The sequence below is a fragment of the Aedes albopictus genome, chromosome 2 (assembly GCF_035046485.1).
Source record: "Aedes albopictus strain Foshan chromosome 2, AalbF5, whole genome shotgun sequence".
NCBI lineage: Eukaryota > Metazoa > Arthropoda > Insecta > Diptera > Culicidae > Aedes > Aedes albopictus.
In genome coordinates, this window is record NC_085137.1 from 12,332,305 (window position 1) to 12,350,580 (window position 18,276).

General features: G+C 43.3%; 1 protein-coding gene across 2 annotated transcripts in view; it reads left to right on the plus strand.

The window, feature by feature from the left end:
* Positions 1-16,652, plus strand: part of LOC109398300 (spatacsin) — a 39,657-nt gene extending 23,005 nt beyond the window's left edge. For both annotated transcript variants that reach the window (XM_029880202.2, XM_062849172.1), the window contains 4 exons: positions 7,088-8,730; positions 8,915-10,711; positions 14,696-15,990; positions 16,056-16,652. In XM_029880202.2, the coding sequence (XP_029736062.2) occupies positions 7,088-8,730; positions 8,915-10,711; positions 14,696-15,990; positions 16,056-16,425 (5,105 nt within the window). In that variant the 3' untranslated portion in view covers positions 16,426-16,652. The remainder of the gene's footprint in view (positions 1-7,087; positions 8,731-8,914; positions 10,712-14,695; positions 15,991-16,055) is intronic.
* The last annotated feature ends 1,624 nt before the right edge of the window (positions 16,653-18,276 follow it).

Below are 18,276 nucleotides of genomic sequence, written 5' to 3' on the forward strand. Positions count from 1 at the left end.
GTTTTAGCTTAGGGCGGGGCAGAGCACTCCTCTGTTTTATTACTTTTATGATGAATTTTGTCCAAACAATTTCATAATCCGTTAGAATAAAGTGCATCCTGTTTGTGAACCTGATAAAAGGTACATCACTACAAACGAATTGAAAAATATCGTAAAATTAGTCAATAGCGTGGATTTTCAGCACTTTCTTCTAGAAAATCATCAGAATAAAATAAGGTTTTCATGTCAGAATCTGAGTGTCGCGGACTGACTCAATATGCACTCTCATCGGGAGCCAAACATCGGGAGCCAAACATTGAAGATGGAGGTTATGTTAAACATTGTTGAACCTGTGTGATTGATTGAAGAGTATTGATATCTAGGTGCTGCGGATATAATCAAAACTGTTGTCACGATATCTCCATTTGCCGCTGTCAAGCCGTTGGAAAGCGAGGAGAAGGATAAAAATTGTTTTGAGCCTATTTTAGTTAATTTTTTAACAACTATCCATCAACATTTCCATCGCGAATGGAAAATAATAAACTTTGAACACGAGCACAAAATCGGAATAATGGTGGATTGATCATGTTTACCATTTCCGAACAGCGTCGCGACGGCGTGTTTGACAACCGCGCTGAGAGAGGTGGTTGCAAGAAAATTGAACGCTCGTGCGTGTTTACAAGCTGTGTGCCGGGAGTGTGTAGGTGTATGTTAGCTAGCTTGAAAAATAAAACCGTTTCTATTCGCACCACAGAAGGACAATTTGAATTGCTTCCGTCCTCGTAAACAAATGTCTCCATACTGGCGCTACAATTCGCTTTGCGTCCCTATCCTCTTATAATTGTGCATAAATTTTACACTGAGGCAAAAAAACTTAGGAAGAGCATAAGATCCCCTTAAGATTTGGTGACACTACGATTATTGATGAACGCCATAAATTTCACTTATGATTAAAAGAGAGAAAATTGTATGTCCAGTCACTTACCAAAATCAAAGTTTTGCTTAGAGATATCATTGAATCAAAACTATAACTATCGTATGTTTGCTCTTATTGAAACCAACTACTGAAACTTATAGAAATCCATATTAGTAATTATGAATGTCATGTCATAAGCAAAATGATATTCGTATTCATTTATTGTGGATTTTTTGATGAAATCTTTCTGCTCCAATTCATGTCATGTGTCTTGAATTACCGCGTAAGTAAAATGTTCGATTTCTCTTCATCGACTACATGGAACAAAGTGACAAGGAGTGTATTCGACTGTGCTTTCATTTAATAATGCATGTTTGCATTATTTGTTTTTACCATACAATGTCACAAACTTGCTTCTTGTCACTTTTACGATTAACGCTAGATCAATTAAGAGGAATCGATCATTTTACTTACGTATAATTCCATCGTTGTTGTTGATTTGGGAGAATTCATGGACACTTAAATAAAATCAATTTGATTTTGAGTGTCCAACAGCTCCGAAAACTGATTTGTGAGTAATGCTTGTTTGTCTAAGACGCAGCATGCTGGAATCCATACCCTAAATGTAAAGATTTTCATAGATTTTAATTATGGCTTTTTCACAACCATGTCGCTTATGTGAATCTTAAGTTGTAGATATGGAACGCGTTCGCGACAACTATAAAATCAATAAGCGAGTAATGAAACATGAAAATCGTCCGTTCATAAGTTGCGACTTATTAAATTCCTAAGTATTTTTGCCTCAGTGTACAATAATGGGTAGTCTGGGCAATCACAGTGGTGTTCAAACTGATCTAAAAAATGTTCAAATTTCCCGCACGCATTGTGCGTAACAAGTTTTTCTTTTCGGAATCCCAGAAAAAAAAATTCCTGAAGACTCGAAAAAGAAAATAATCTGAAGAAACTCCCAAAGGAATTCCTACAGAAACTTCTACAGGAATCTCAGACGGAAGGAATTCCTTGAGAAATTTCGGAAGGAACTACTGGATGAACTTCGGAACGAATTTCTCGAGGAATCTCCGAAGGAATTCCAAGACAATTCCCGGATGGAACCTCTGAAAGAATCTCTTCAGAATACCCTGGAGAGATCTTTAATAGAACTTCTGGATGAAACGGAGAGGTTGTGGGAGATTGTTCGGAACGATTTCGCTGAAATTTCTACGGTAATTAAAAAAAAATTCTCAATATTATTACGAGCATTCCACCAGAATATCTCAACAAAATATTTATTGAATCCCAGTCTTCTTCTTCTTCTTGGCGTAACGTCCTCACTGGGACAAAGCCTGCTTCTCAGCTTAGTGTTCTATGAGCACTTCCACAGTTATTAACTGAGAGCTTCCTCTGCCAATGACCATTTTGCATGTGTATATCGTGTGGCAGGCACGAAGATACTCTATGCCCAAGGAAGTCAAGGAAATTTCCTTTACGAAAAGATCCTGGACCGACCGGGAATCGAACCCGTCACCCTCAGCATGGTCATGCTGAATACCCGTGCGTTTACCGCCTCGGCTATATGGGCCCTATGCCATTGAATCCCAGTACATATTTCCTTATTAGCCTCACCGGAATGTCTTCTACCATAATTACAGCCGAATTCTGAACGGAATTTCTCAATTCCTCCAGATCCTAGAAATCCTCACCAAAATCTTCATTACGTTCTTATCGAATTTTCCTCAACATCCCTAGAATGCCACCAGATTTTTCACATGATTTGCGTGAGAATCACAGCAGAATTCCCACTAACATAGACTGAACCGCATACCTAATCAGGCTTCGATGCTACAATAGTTCTGTCTGACTGCAACCCTTTTGGACATGCAGCCAGCATTTCCATCGAAACGCCCCAGAATTACGACTTAAAACGACTTGGTATTTGTTTCACATTTTGCAGAGCAAACTTATAAAGTTCATTTGGGTGGATGAAAGTATTGATGATTAGGAGATGATCTCCGGTATCAATATTGGCAGAAACTGCAAATGTTACAATTATGCAGTTATGGGCAGTAAGTGGGTGGCAGTGTTTAATGGGAGACTCGACTGCAGGATTCTTCCAGTTATTCCTACTAGAATCTCTCCAAAAATGTTCCAATATTTTTTACTAATTGGCATGACTATTGAAGGAAACAAAGAAGAAATTCCTTACAAAACTGCTGGAGAAATTCCTATGAAATTTTTGAAGAAATTTCTCGAAATTTTCAAAAGTTTTAAGTGCAATGCCAGATCCTCCAGACATTTTCAAAACTCTCAATTTTTCCATGTTTTTTGCCTCATAAATCATCCTTGTGTTAAAACTAACAGAACAAACGAAAAGTCTACGCTCCATACAAATTTCAAAATTTGTGTATGGACAAAAGTCTACGACCCTAAAAAAGTCGAAATAGTCTAAATTTTGGTCTACGTGGTTTATGAACAGCCCCAGAGCATGCAAGTGGACACAGTCATTTTCTCAGTCTAAACACATCATTCCATTGGATTGAGCATGTTTGAGAAGTTTGCTACTCTTATGCTCGTTTCAATAGAACAGTCTAAACCAGGCATCTTGCCCCGCCCCATTCTACTTGGCCTTTATGGTGTTAAGTCCAACCCTCACAGTCTCCCTTTTAAAAGGAATAAACGAATAACTGACACATAACTCCGGCATACCAAAGTCAGGAGACGTACCAATACAAAGTATTGGTTGGGTATTGAAAATAGCTTATTTTGGTATTGTGTTGGTATTGAGTCATCGACAAAAAATACGTCAATGAGTTATTGGTTTGTTATTGAGGACTGCTTTAGTCCAACACAACAAGGTACCAACGTAATTTTGAAAAAAAAAACACTATTTGCATAAACAATCATGAAATCTCCGCATGTCATTCTGTTCCACACTCTACTCTGCCTGAGCTCATTATTTTCATTCATGATCTCTTTTCTTTTTGCGGTGGAAGTTTTTCGGCTACTCTGCTTCCCTATATCGGGACCTGCTAAACGGGTCCCCGACACCAGCATCTGTCGACATGACCGAGATGGCCGAAAAAAAGTCTACGAAGTTTATGGACAGCGCCCTAGCCTGTCATATATCATATTCTCAGGTTGAGCTTCTAAAATGAGCTGGATGTAGTTGAATTTAGATATGTCGAAATGACATTCTCAGCACTGAACAGGGTAATCGAATGTTTGAGAGAAGCTTCAAATCCTGAAGCAATTATTTAGTTGAAATTACCTAACAAGCCTGTTATCATTTATGCTTGACCCATAAAAAAACTTCGACGACACAATATGTGCCCAGGTTATCATTCCAGTAATAAGTTGTGAACTTTGCAATTAACTGCACTGCATTTTCGTTTTATTATCGACTATTGATTCCGTACCGTATACATATATGTAGGTACAACAAACAAAAGCGAACGATCAATTGGTTCATAAATTTCATAATAATCACCCAACCGAGATAGATTACAGCCTCGTCTAGGCGCCATCATCGACGCTGCCTGATGGCGAGGAGGCGACAACTTTCCGAGCCAAACCGGACTACTGGCCGCGCCGCATCTGTTGCCAGTTGTTATCGGAGGTAACCTCATTTCCACCGGTTTGCGCATTATTTCACAATGGCGAAGAACTACAACATATACAATACAACAGTCGTCATAGAGCGTATGAAATGGACCTGAACCATTACTGCTGGCGGGCGCGTAAGGAGATCAGGTTCATTCAAAAAGGCGTACAGAGCGAGAAACGTTCTCAGTGTATGGGATTAACTTTTGCATTATCAGCAGAGCTGAACGGAAAGAAAAAAGAAGAATTGAATACCTAAATATAGCTTCGTGTCCCTTCGAGAGCAATTAATTTGTTTATGTTTTCTTTAGTTCTATCGATTATTCTAGACATGGAAATCTCTCTGGCAGTCGCTATTACTAGTCTGATTGATCGGTTTCATAGGAAGTAGACCATCAATGTTAACTTACTTTTAACAGATCATAGACAGAGCCTTGTTAGAATTGAATTGCCTAGGTTGCTCCTTACCTTACCTTACCTAGGATTGTAGCTATAGCATCGATTTAGAGGGTACTAAAAATCTGCTTAGGGTCTGGGACCATTTGGGCAGGAGCACCTATTTTGGGCACTTGCTACTATAACTCAGTCAATTTCAAACCGATTGACTTGATTTTTTGAACATGGCTAGATACTGTGCCTATCTGATCGTGTCTCAAAAATCAAGTCTATCGGTTCAAAATTGACTGAGTTATAGCAGCAAGTGACCAAAATAGGTGCTCCTGCCCAAATGGTCCCAGACCCTACTTCAAATCTCCAGAAGCAAAATGGGGTTTGTCCTATTTTTCTTCATAGGGATTTGCGTATTTCAAACATGTTTTGAACTCTTGTAATTTTCTATTGGGTATTTTCATGGCGAGAATTTACTCTATAGTTCTATCCCGATCTTTAAGGAATGCTTGAAACGCATTGTCGATTATCACACTGTGATGTTCGTCTGGCTAACATGCCTATTCATGTGAACTCACATTCCTCCCAATTTGGGATGTCCACAGTGGCTCTTTTACACAAAGTTGTATGCATTTTCAAGAAAGCTCTCGTTGCGCTTATGCGTTCATTCCCTCTGCTAGGGCACCCCTTCCTTATTCCCACTCCTTGTCCCATTTTTCCTCAGGTAAATGATGAAATAGGCTTATATGTATGACGATGGCACAAATGTCCCAAATGGAGCATAACGTGCCTCTGGAGCCGACCTTCTGATACCTGAAGGCCTGAGTGTCCTCTGTTGTATGTAGGAGTCGTCTCTATTCTACTCGGGCCATGGCTGTACGTCTCCAGTTCCGCATTATGCGAAGGGTTCGCAAATTGTCTCCACTTGGTCGACCCACCTAGCTCGCTGTGCACCACGTCTTCTTGTATCGATCGGATAACTCTCGAGAACCATTTTAGTCAGGTTGCTATGCGACATCCTGATGACGTGCCCGTCCACCGTAGCCTCCCGATTGTTGCGGTGTGGACGATGGATGGTTCTCTCAGCAGCTGATGCAGTTCGGGGCTTATTCGCCTTCTCCAAGTTCTGTCTTCCTGTAGATGGAACACAACACCATCCATTCGAAAACTCTAAGAACGCGTTGATCCTCTGCACGTAGAGTTCATGTTTCGTGTCCATAGAGGACTGCCGGTCTAATCAGCGTTTAGATGATAGCTATCTTCGCGTGACGGCGAACTTTGTTCAATTGTAGACTTCTGCGGAGGCCAAACTAAGCTCAATTTCCTGCCACAATGCGTCTCTGAATTTCTCTGCTGGTGTCGTTGTCGGCCGTCAACGGTCTATAGAAAAACTGGGTGAGGTGGGTTACTTCTATTTCATTTATTGAACTTGACATTTTTACAAAGATAGGACTGACTCAACAATTCTACGCAGCTACGGTTTGGTAGCTGCTTCACTGCAACTCCGGGAATGTCCTTTACCTTGTCTACTGTGACAAAAGTCGTTTTATACCATCCGAACTTCTTGTCAATATACGCCGAATGAAGCATTTTCCTTCACTGGACTCGGTTGAAAGCCAATTGTTTCCAGGGAAGTAAGTTGACTATCAACTGGGAACAGTTTTTGCCTACCGTCTTCTCATTCAAGTACCAGTATAAGGACGTAACTGCCACACAAGGAAATGTTAATTTCCATTCCGTGTTTGAGAAATTCTACCGGGAGTTCGTCCTTTCCAGCACTATTCTTACTGTTCTTACTGTTCTTGAGTTCCTTGATAGCCTCTTTTCAACTTATCTAGCGTCAGGGGCGCCACAGCTTGTTCAACTTCACTGATGCTTAATCTGTTTGTCAACACGCTAACGTTCTCTTCACGCTGTTTTCTCCGCATGCCATCAATAGTTTCGTAAATTTTCCGCATATCATTTTATTCCATAATGTTTTACGCATAATGTTTTGCAGTGACTTCTTTACTCGGCTGCTATCGCTTCCTTGTAGCGCTCTCTATTCCGCCCGGTACCAGACACTAACATCCAGCTTCTTGAAACGTTCTTCCCATACGTAACCTTTTGACGCTCGACCCATAATAATCCTCAACTTCAGCAATGTCCAAGGACAAAAGAATACTGAAGCAAATAGTTTAACCATTCTTTCTTCATTGATGATTTCAGAAACGGAAATCTCCCCGCTGCTGGACAAGCATGCCGTTTGGAACTATCTGCTACGGAACAACATAGACAACCTGGTCAAAATATGGATTCAGATCAATGCGTGCATCCGATGGTCTCCGGAACTGGCCAAGGACGCCACACTGAGTACCAAGCAGTTGTCCCACATCAAGATCGACATCTACGACGATCCGAGGTTCAACGAACGACTGCGGCAGCTGTTCCAGCGTTGGGAAATCAACGACTTCATGGTGTCGCAGCTTTCGAATCAACGAAGCATGTGCCGAAACGAGGTATTGCTGAATGCGCTGGCAACGTGTGGGAAGTTTGTAGACCATGAGCGGTCAGACCCGCAGTTAGTTCTTAGGAGACTGTTTACTACGCAGACTTTGTCTGCGAATATGGAATTGTTGCGGGCAAAAGAGTTTCAGGAGGCTTTGACCAAATACTTGGTTGAGAATAAATTGTTCCAACTGTTCGATCTGAGTATGATCAATGAAGAATGTCTCCAAAAGATGAGTACGGATGCAAACTGTGATAGTAGGAGAGAGGTGGAGTTGTATTTGTGTTTGAAAGGACTGAACAACAGTGATATTAATAATGATAGTGTTCTAAAAATGTCCCGCAAAGTTTCGGAGTATTTGAGCAACGCTGAGCAAAGTTTTTACGATGTATACCCCGCCGTTTTTCTATTCGAATATTTTCTGGACCCTGAAAATGAAACATTCCCCGATGACGATCAAAGATTGTGGAAGCTGCCTCACCTGCGCAGTTTTATGAACAGGTTAAAACACAATCCAGTGTCGTCGATATCGACCAAAGAATTGCTAGCATTGCATGATCTGCCTTGCCTGGAAACGGTACGGAGCAATCTGTTCAAGAATCGTGACGAAGATGAGAACGATCAAGACGAAATGCATGCCAAACAGGCCGTCCTCAAAGAACATGGTCTTATCCCTCACTTCAACCATCCGATACTTTGCGAAAAGTACGGAACACCAGTCAATCTGAACTATCTGCACTATATTCAGCAATATCGCTCGTGCTACGCCCTCTACCTATTCTACCTTGATCAACTGCGGTGTTACTCGAGGATAACACCCCCTCAGATCAACCTAGCAGCGCGATCGGCCGCCGAAGTGGCCGTGGAACACTACCAGGACTCCAACCTGGTCGCGCACTGCATCGCATTCATCGAAATGCTTGGCGTGGATAGTGCCAAAACACGGGCATACGTGCGATGCCTGAACATGATCCCGAAAACGAACGACTCGCTCAAACTGTCCACGCTGGAACTGCTCGATCGTTGCGAGGCGGTTATTGTTGGCAAAAGCTGGGACGATCCGGAAATTCTACTGGACGTGGAAGCGATCATTACGGTGTGTCGTTGCAGTGCCCTCAAATATCCGGAGCGATTTCTCCTGCGGTTGCTGGCGGACAACAATTGGTTCCGGTTTCTGTTGCTGGTGGAATATCTGGATTATCCTGCTGAACAGGTGCTGGAGTTATGTAGAACGGGATTTGGTGATGTAAATATCGGAACAAATGTCATGAGGGCGATCAAGTACTACGTCGAAACGGTGCAACAGCGACGGAGCTCTTCGCCAACGTTACTGCGGAGGAAGTCATCCCGGAGAAGAAGAAAGGTAAGTCTGATACCCCATGGTGTTATGTGGTATTTCATGGTTCTCTGATATTCTGTGGAACTCTATGGTATTCCTCAGATACATGAATGCTTGGATAATTTCTAAATAAACCTTTTTGAATTCATGTAGCTATTCCATGTATCCAAGCAAATTGACACAAGTTAAACTTCAAATTTACTTCCAGGTGAGCAACGGCACTGCCCCAATCGAGAGTCATTCGAGCGTATCGAGTGAAAGTGACATCCAATCCGGACGACAGCTACAGCACATCCCAGGTGACTACGGTGGTGCGCAGTTCCTGTGCGAACAGTACAACCATGACCTGTTTGCCACGGTACTGTTGTGCTCGAATGAGACCAGTAGCTGCGCTAGAAGTAGCAGCCACGAAGCGGTGTTTGACCACGAGAACTTCAAACAATTGGTCTTGGGACAGGGTGGATTGAGTGTTGCAAATACTTTCGTAAAGCTGTTGGAACGCGCCGTTCAACGTAAATGGCCCCTGCTAGCCGTGTTGGCCGGTATGACCGCGGAAGCGAATCTCAAATACTGCTGGATCACTTGGTTGATGATGTCGGTTGAATATCCGTATCAGGACAGGATAGAAACCTTGTCGGAAAATGTTCTGGTGTCGGACCTTGTTGTGTACTGCGTAGAAACAGGTTTCGTAAACACGTTGGAAACTAGCATTGAACTGTTCTTCCCGGAGTCTAATTTCAACGTTCTGGTGAAATTTTTGACCGAAACGTATGCATTGAACTTCTCGGAAGCTACAACCGAGATGTTGAAGAAATTTTTGCACATCGCTTCAAAATGTCCAATACTGCAGTTAGAGAAGCTTGAGCTGATCAACTTTACCGCCAAATTGTTAATCCTACACCTCGATCACAACTTTGAGTCGTTCTACTATCAAATTCAGCTTCTGGAAACCCTAGTCGCTTCGGACATCAACTACTTTACTCATAAAGTCGATTTCACCACGTTGCTCCGAATTGCCCAAATCATTCAGTGTTCTACGGTGAGGATCGATTTTATCAAATTCTACGATCGTCCTCTCAACCTACAAAAAGAGCTAGACGACCTGTGCGGACGCCTTGTCGATGGCAGGTTCTACAAAGCTGCCGTTGAGATCGCTGATCTGTCCGAACTTCCAAAAGAAAGGATCATCTTCGAACACTGGGTCAATGAATTTGATCTTCGCGGAACTTGTGATTTTGATCAATACCAGACCGACTTGAACCGGTACGGTTTCGGCGCCGAGGTCCTACTTAACTTCTACATTCACATTGCGAACCGTTTGGAAGACAGTGATCCCCAGAGGTATGCGCTGCTGAAGAAAACGCTGGATCTGATCAACGATCGCGGATTGTACCCGAGTGAAGTATACGATCGCGATCGATTGGAGTTCGAGTTGGCGGTGGCTTACGTTCGATGCCGTCAAGATCCGTCCACGCTGGAGCTGTATCATTCGCATTTCTTCAACACCGCATTCAAGCGTGATCGCGGCGTTCTGTACCACACGTTTTTGGAGCTGAAAGAAGTGGCCGGAATCAACGATCTGACCATATCGAGCCTTAAGCTGATCGATCCGAATGAAGTAGCGCAACTGGACAATCTCATCAACCGACTGCTAGAGAAGGGAGACATCGTGCAAGCACTTCGGTACCAGGCGATCTTCGACCAACGACCGAACGATCTACACTTCATCGTATTCTGTATGGCCTTGGCCGAGTCCTTGGTCAGTCTGTACAATCTTACCAAAGAGGAACGACTTATGTTGAACGAGGATTTCAAGCGAGCGTCGAATCGTTTCCAGCGTCGAACGCTACGAACCAGTAGGATCAGTGCAAGCTCGGCCAACAACTCGTGGATCAACTCGCCGATGAGGGTCAATGCGAACGATTCGTCCGATACGAGCGCCGGGGCGTCTGAGTTCGAGGAGGTGCCCTCCCGGGAGAAGCAGGACATCTATGAAGCGATCAATGTAAGTATTGTACTGCCGTGGAAGGATCCTAAGGATCTCTATGAAAACCTCCATGGATTTCTTCTGGGATTTCTAGCAGGCTTCATCTTGTAACTCTTCTCCGGAAACATGTAGATATTCGACCCAGGATTTCTCCTGGAATTCCTCTCGGTATTCCATTCAGGACCCTTCCTGGAATCCCTTCAATATTCTTATTTTAAGAACTCTTCCAGGAACTGCATCTGTGCTTCTTTCAAGAGTTTCTCCCTGGGATTACTTACTTTAGGTATTCCTCCAGGATGTTTCAATCCCATTAGGAATTCCTCCCGGGATACTTTTTTTATTCTTCCCGGGCTTTCTCCAGGAATTTCTTCCGGCATTCCTTCAGGGATATTTTTGGCCTTCCAGCAGGCGTTGTCCCCAAAGATTCCTCCCGGAGTTCTCTAAGGTTTTGTCCGGGATTCTTCCCGCACTCTTTTACGGGTTATTCCCGAAATTCCACCAGGAATTTCTCCAAGTTCTCTCCCAGGATTGCAACAGGAAGTTCTCCCATTGATACTTTCCAAGATTTCTTCAATGTCTTTTCCCGGATTTCCTTTATGGATTCTTCCAAAGATTCGTTCAGGGATTCTTTAGGTGCCGGCCAGAGTGGACGCGTCACGCGGCGCGGCGCGGTGCGATGCGGCATTTGACAGGTCGCGCGTCGACGCGCGGCAGAACTCCGTTCATTAGAATACAGGTATGTAAAACAATCACAACATGCCAGAGTGCGCGCGGAACGATGCGAAGCGGAAAGCGTTTAGCCGCGCGACGCACGACAAAACAGTGCATGCACTGTTTTTGATGCGGAAGTCACGCGGTTCGCGCGGAGAATTTTGTATTTTTGTGTGGATTTCGTCCGTTTTTACCAAATCATGGCGCTAATTTTACGAAAATGTTTTTCAAATGCATTCAAATATGAATGTAAAAAATATTAACATGAATAATACCACATGTTTATTATCCGGTGACGTCTCGTAACCTCACTTTTCACCTATATTGCGAATCAAAATCAGTAATTCTTTCAAATTTATGACTTAAGACTTAACGGAAATAATCAAAATCTCTTTTACGTCATTCTACACCCATTACAAGCAGAGCTTTCACATTACCCCTACCTATGTTTCATGCACAAAAAGGGTTGGCATCCTCTCGTTTATTTTACTATCTCGAAGTATTCTACTAGGACTGTAAGCTTAAAAATAGTTTCAAAATAAAAATATATTAATTTTGAGTTAACAAACTTGTTGCATTGCCTTGCTGATTAAAAATAAACTAAGGGGTGCCATTTTTTTTACGTATACAACCCTGTGGCAGCTCGGACTACAAGCTCACTTGTTCATAAAATTTCAAAATTTGTACCTGTAGGACGGGTAGATTAAAGGTTAGGGAACCACCATTGTCCCAAATGTATACCTCTTCTGAATCATCCGAAATAAATAAATAGCATTTAAAGGTGCATTTTGATAAATGGTTCACTTTAATTTTAGGTTGAGCACAATAATCACATATCTCTTGGACATTTTTCATCAGATAACTCTTAAAAACTGTTGAAATGTTATGGCTTTTAAACCGATAGAGAGGAGACAGCTCGCTTTGATTGTGTGCTACTTGTTGTCAAGACGAACCTATCACAAACTGTCTCTGCAACCCGAGTTGGGAATTATACATTGATGGTGTGAAGTGATCCAATACATATCCAAAAAATCTTATCAAAACTTCTCACCGTTTGTTGTAATTCGAAAGATAAAATAATTATGGTCAGTTTAATATATTGGTTAATAAAATAGTTATGGTCAGTATTCATGTGCAAAGGTGAGGGAAATTATGAAAACTTTTCAGTTTGCTTTACGAACAGACGCGTTGCACCGCGTTCACTGTGGCTATCAAGCCGCGTTGGAAGCCGCGTCAAAAACGCGCCGCACCGCGTCGCGTCGCGTGACGCGTCCACTCTGGCCGCAGCCTTAAGGGGTTCTTACAGGGATTAATTTAGAGAATTTCCCAGGATTTCTTCCGATATTCTTTAATTGAATTCTCGCGAAATTCCCTTAGAGATTTCTTCCAGGACTTCTCCCGACCAGGGGCCTACATCGTCGAAATCAAAACATGACGCTGAAAGCGAGCGCACATCAGCATCGGACAGACGCCGACGACGGGAACATTCAAAACAACATGCATGCGCTTCGCTTCATCCGCCCTTCTTGTCACTTTCTTCGACGCAACGACGGGTGGCGGCTCATTTTCACATCGACTGGGATTCAACTGAAATTTTCAAATTGTCTAAAATGTATGTTTGCTTAATATTTTTATGAATAATAAACTATTTCAGTAAAATATGCATAGCATACATTAAAATCACACAGATTTGACGGTTGTTACACTCATTAATTGAGTTATAACAGAGAAATTCATTCGATGTCGATCGAGCGCGCGTGAGCTTGTGAGTGCGAAACAAAGTGGCATCTACGACGACGCAGCAGCGTCGGTTCATCGGTGACGATGACAGTCGGGCTGAGTGACGACGACGGCGCCTTGTTTCCATTGACGATTGAAAACATTGTTTACAAACTTCGCCTGAAAATTTCAATTGAAATTGAAAATGTAGGGCCCTGCTCCCGACATTCTTTAAGGGGAAATTTTCAAAGGAATTCTGAATAATTCTCGAAAGGAATACCTTAATGTTTAAGGTATTCCTCCCGAGAATCATTCAGAATTCTTTTGAGAATTTCTCCTGGATCTTTTCAGGGATTCCTCTACACATTTCTTCTGAGACTCCTTCATTAATTTACCACGGGATTCCTTTAGGCAGGGATTTGTCCAGAGATTTCTACAGAAAATTCTCCTGGGGTGTGATTTCTCACGAGATTTCATTAGGGCTTTCTATAAATATATCTCCAGGGTTCCCGCCAACAAGTCACCCTCATCAGCCGCCATCAGTGACTCTTCGTGGGATTCCTTTTAGGGATTTCTCCCGGTATTATTCAGTCATTTACCAAGGATTGCTACAGCGATTTCCGCAGAGTTTTCTTCATTGATTTTTCCGGAGTTTTCCTTCACGAGTTCCTACTAGTATTCTCAAAAAGATTCCTACAGGCAGGGCCGTGCTAAGGTGGAGCTGTTTGGTGTTTTAACCTGACCACAACTTCCCCTCTTCCCTTCTACCGACAGGCACTCGAGTCTGCCTACAGGAATTCTTTGTGGAATTCCGTTAGAATTTTTTCATTGATTCCTCCCGAGATTCCTTCAAGGATTACTCTGGTATTTCTTCTTAGATATTTCCCAGAATTCATTAGCTGTTTTCCTGGGATTTCTTAAAAGATTTCACCCGGGATGCTTTAATGGTTTATTCCCGAGATTGTATTAGGGATTCCTTCAGCATTCTTGCCGTTTTTTCGGGTTTCCTTCCGGGATTAATTGATTGATTGATTGACCTTTTCCTGGTTTACGATAGAAATGCTTCCCAAAACTCATTCAGTGGTTCTTCCATAGATGTCTCGTTAAATCTTGTCAATACAGGAAAATCCACGATTCCTTCATTTATTCTTCCCGAATTTCTTTTAGGGAGTTCTTTCAGGTTCCATCAGGGATTTTTCCTGATATTTTTTTCGGGAAATACTTCCAATGTGATTTTAATGATTTCTTCTGGAACCATGTAGCGATTCCTTCATGGATTCGTCTAGGGATTCATTCCTTGATTGCCTCAGGATTTCTTCAGGGATTTTAGTTGGGCTTTCTTCTGAATTTTATCAGCGATTCATCCAGGGATCGTTCCGAGATTCCTCTCGTAATCCCTGCGGGGATTTCTCTCGATTTTTAAGGATTCCTCCCTTGATTGCTTCCGATATTCCCCTTGGATTATTTTTTGAGACTGATTTTTTGCAATCCGGTTGAGAAATCAATCAAGGATACCCCGACACCGATCTATAGTCGATCAACCCCTAATAGAGCTTTCCACCCCATCTACAGGGCCTGGGCGTCCAAATCCAGTACGGCCAGGAAATTGCCAAGCGAATCGTGCTCACCTACCGGGTCGCCATGTACCTGGACAAAGAGTACAACGAAATCCTGAAAATCCGCGATCCGATCGGTTTCCTAGCGGAGGTCATCCAAGAGGACTGCATTCACAAACTGGAGGTCATCAGCGACGTGATGACCTCGCACAAGCTGCGCGACGAGGTGGTGTCGGAGTTTCTGTCCAGAGAAATAGCAACGGCCGTGGTAAGTTCCAAGTTCTACCTGCTGCAGCAGGGGTCACCACCGGTCATCAGTACGAAACCGGTGGAAGAACTCCTGTGGGGTTACAACATCGATCAGGAGTTCCACTTGTTCTTAGAACTGGCTCCCAATACAACTATGTTGGGAAATTGCTTGCTGAGGTATTGCGACGCCATCAAACAGTATAGACGCCTGGAGAAATCTCCGGAACTTGGGAGGTCAGAATCGGAAGATTCAGGGTCAGGTAAAGGCGATCGAGAACTTCTGGAAAAACTGCGAACGATCTTCAGGGGGCAAGTTCTGTCGCTCAAGAAGCAGAACACGATCATAGTTGCGCTACTGATCAAAGCTCACGACTGCTTCGTCCACGAATGTTCCGTCGAGGGCATCGTTGAAGTACTGCAACGCTGTAAGGCGCTGAACTCCGTTCTGACCGCTGCGAAATCGTGGAATTTGATTGTGAAACTTCTCGTCGGAATCGGACGCTACCGGGAAATGTACTATTGTTTCGAAACGCTGATCAAGCACGATCAGTTTGAGTCTCTGCTTGGGCAGTTCGACGAGAAGCATTCCAACGGCCTTAAAACTGCCATCATTTCGTTCCTGAACGAACACTGCCCGGAACAGAAGGAGTTCTTCCGCTTGGCCGCACTGCACTTTCTTATGTACAAAGAGATAGCGGAAATGTGGGAAACCGAGGCCAAATCCGCGATCGCCAAGGTTTTATCTACGTATGAGAAGCCCTCCACGGTGGCTGGTGGAAGTCCTAAGGCTGGAATACTTCGCCTTTCGTGTACCCCACTCGTAGTATCGGAACTGAACGGAGCCATGGAATCGTACATGCACGCGGCCGAAAACTACCTGCTCGACAATAAGATGAATCTGGCGCAGAGGACGGCATCCAACGCTGAGCTGGTGGCCCTGCAGATATCTTTGGTGAATCAGGTTTTGGCGGAGAAGACTGGACCAGGCGCGGTGGATCATCAATCCTGCTACTCGGTGCTCAACATCAAGGATCCGGAGCTGTTCGTGTACAGTGCTCTGAGGTAAGTTTTTTTTCTGTGACCAACCACACGACTTGATCCTACAGAATTCCTTTCTTCCCCTCCAGTGTCCCCCAGGCGCTAATCGTTGCCCGGACGTATGATTGCGAAGTGAACTGGACCACGGCCCTCTACCAGCACTACATTGTCAATGGTGAACTCAACTATCTGGAAGACTACCTGGACCGCCTACCGCTGACAGACGAAATGATCGAAGCGCTGGTCAAAAAGTTCCAGCAGGAACCACGGGTGACGCCGGAAATGGAACGGGCCATCGCCGGACTGGTGGATTTGGTAGAATCCGTCACGCTCAAGTATCGACTGGCTTCGCTGCTGGGACTGAAGCGGACGATCAATGACCTGATCAACCAGAACAGTTTCTACTATCTGAAGGATTGCGATTATGGGCGGGGAGAGCACACTGTGGGTGGTAGCTGAAATAGTTTAGATTCGAGGTCGATGTTTGTGTTTATTTTTGATTGTTTTATAGATACGAGTATTATTAAATATGTTGTTTTATACAAGTAAGGTGTACGCGTTCATTCATCCTTTGTATTTATTTTAATTTGTCATAGTCAAAATTATAACTTAGGTTAAATTGTAACTGTATAATTGATTGTATATAATCTTGAATAGTAATAAAGGTTTGTTAAAGAAAAATTACAGTCCTTGAGTATTTTTACAACAACAATTTCAGGACAATATTATGAATACCCATAATGTTTCCAATTTATGTCGAATACTAGTGGCCGGTACCCGGCTCAACAGGGTGGCAGTGAGAGTAGAAATGAGATGAATCCATCGCAGCAAAAAACGGTTTAGGCGCAAACAGGATTCCTTCAGGATTTTCCAAGACATCCTTCAACGATCCTGGAATTTCTTCAGAAAATCATCCTGGGATACTTGCAAGCACATCTCCGGAAATGTCTATAGGAAGAAACCCAAAAATTCCTCCAGAGATACTTGCATGGATTCTTCTAAACAATTCCTCCAGGAATTGCTCTAGAGATTTCTCAAGAAGTTCCTCTAAATACTCCTCCAGGAATTTCTCTAGGCAATCCTCCAGGAACTCCTTCAAGGATTCCTCTAGGAAATCCTCATGGCATTCCTCCAAGCTTTTTTCAGGAATTTGTAGAGGAGTATCTAGAGGAACTTCTGGAGAAATTCGTGAGTGAATTCCTGGTGAAATGTCTCAAAATTCCTGAAGGAATGCTTGGAAGTGTCCCAGGATGATTTTTCGAAGAAATCCCAGGAGGAGGTACTGAAGAAATCGCTAAAGGATTTCTTGGAAAAAAAAATATTCGAGTTACAATGCACTCCTCGTTGGACAAATCTGTACTTATATTTTATCTGTAACCTTCTATTGTTTTCTTTATTTATTCAATTTCCGCTTTCTTTTTAAGCATAGTATTTCCCCCAATTTCGTTTTTTTTTCATGTTTGTAGCAGATTTTCGAATAAAATTGTCCAGCCTCTGATGTTTAAGTTGTTGTTATTGGAATTGAAAGACGTCTTGATAGGTTGAGTAACGATAGAGGAATGACATTTATTACTAATTCTAAAGCTCATGGCTTGCTACAACTAATCGCGGATTACTTTGATCCCAATACTCCTCCCTAATCCTCGATTCCTATTTGCTTCTTCATCATCTTCAAATTCGTGTGCGCCAAAGGTTTGGTAAAACCGTCGGCTGCCTGTTGCTTGGTGTTGATGTACTTCAGGTCGATCGCTCCGTTGTCCAGCGAATCATGCACGAAATGATATCGAATATCCACATGCTTGGTGCGCGGATTGTACGACCCGTTCTTGGCAACGCAGATCGCAGATTGATTGTCGCACAAGATATCGACCTTCCGCTTGCCGAAAATCTGCTCCAGCATGTTCTGCCACCACAACGCCTCTTGATTTCTTGAATGGTCCGGGACATCGCCATGTACTCGGCCTCGCATGACGATAACGCAACCGTCGGCTGACGTTTCACGCTCCAGGAAATTGCGCCACCTTGCATTACGAAGACGTAGCCCGTCGTCGATTTCCGGGTGTCGACGTCTCCTCCCCAATCTGCGTCTGTGTAGCCTGCAATGTCCGGGTTCCCTTCCTTTTTGTAGCACAAGCGGTTGCCAGCAGTTCCTCGCAGGTATTGGAAGATTCGTTTCACCGCCTCCCAGTGCTGCCGTCCTGGATTGCTGCTGTACTGCCTTACAGCGTTTACGGCATAGCTAATGTCCGGTCTTGAAACTTGGGACAGGTACGTCAAACTTCCGATGGCTTCTTTGTACGGTACCTTCTT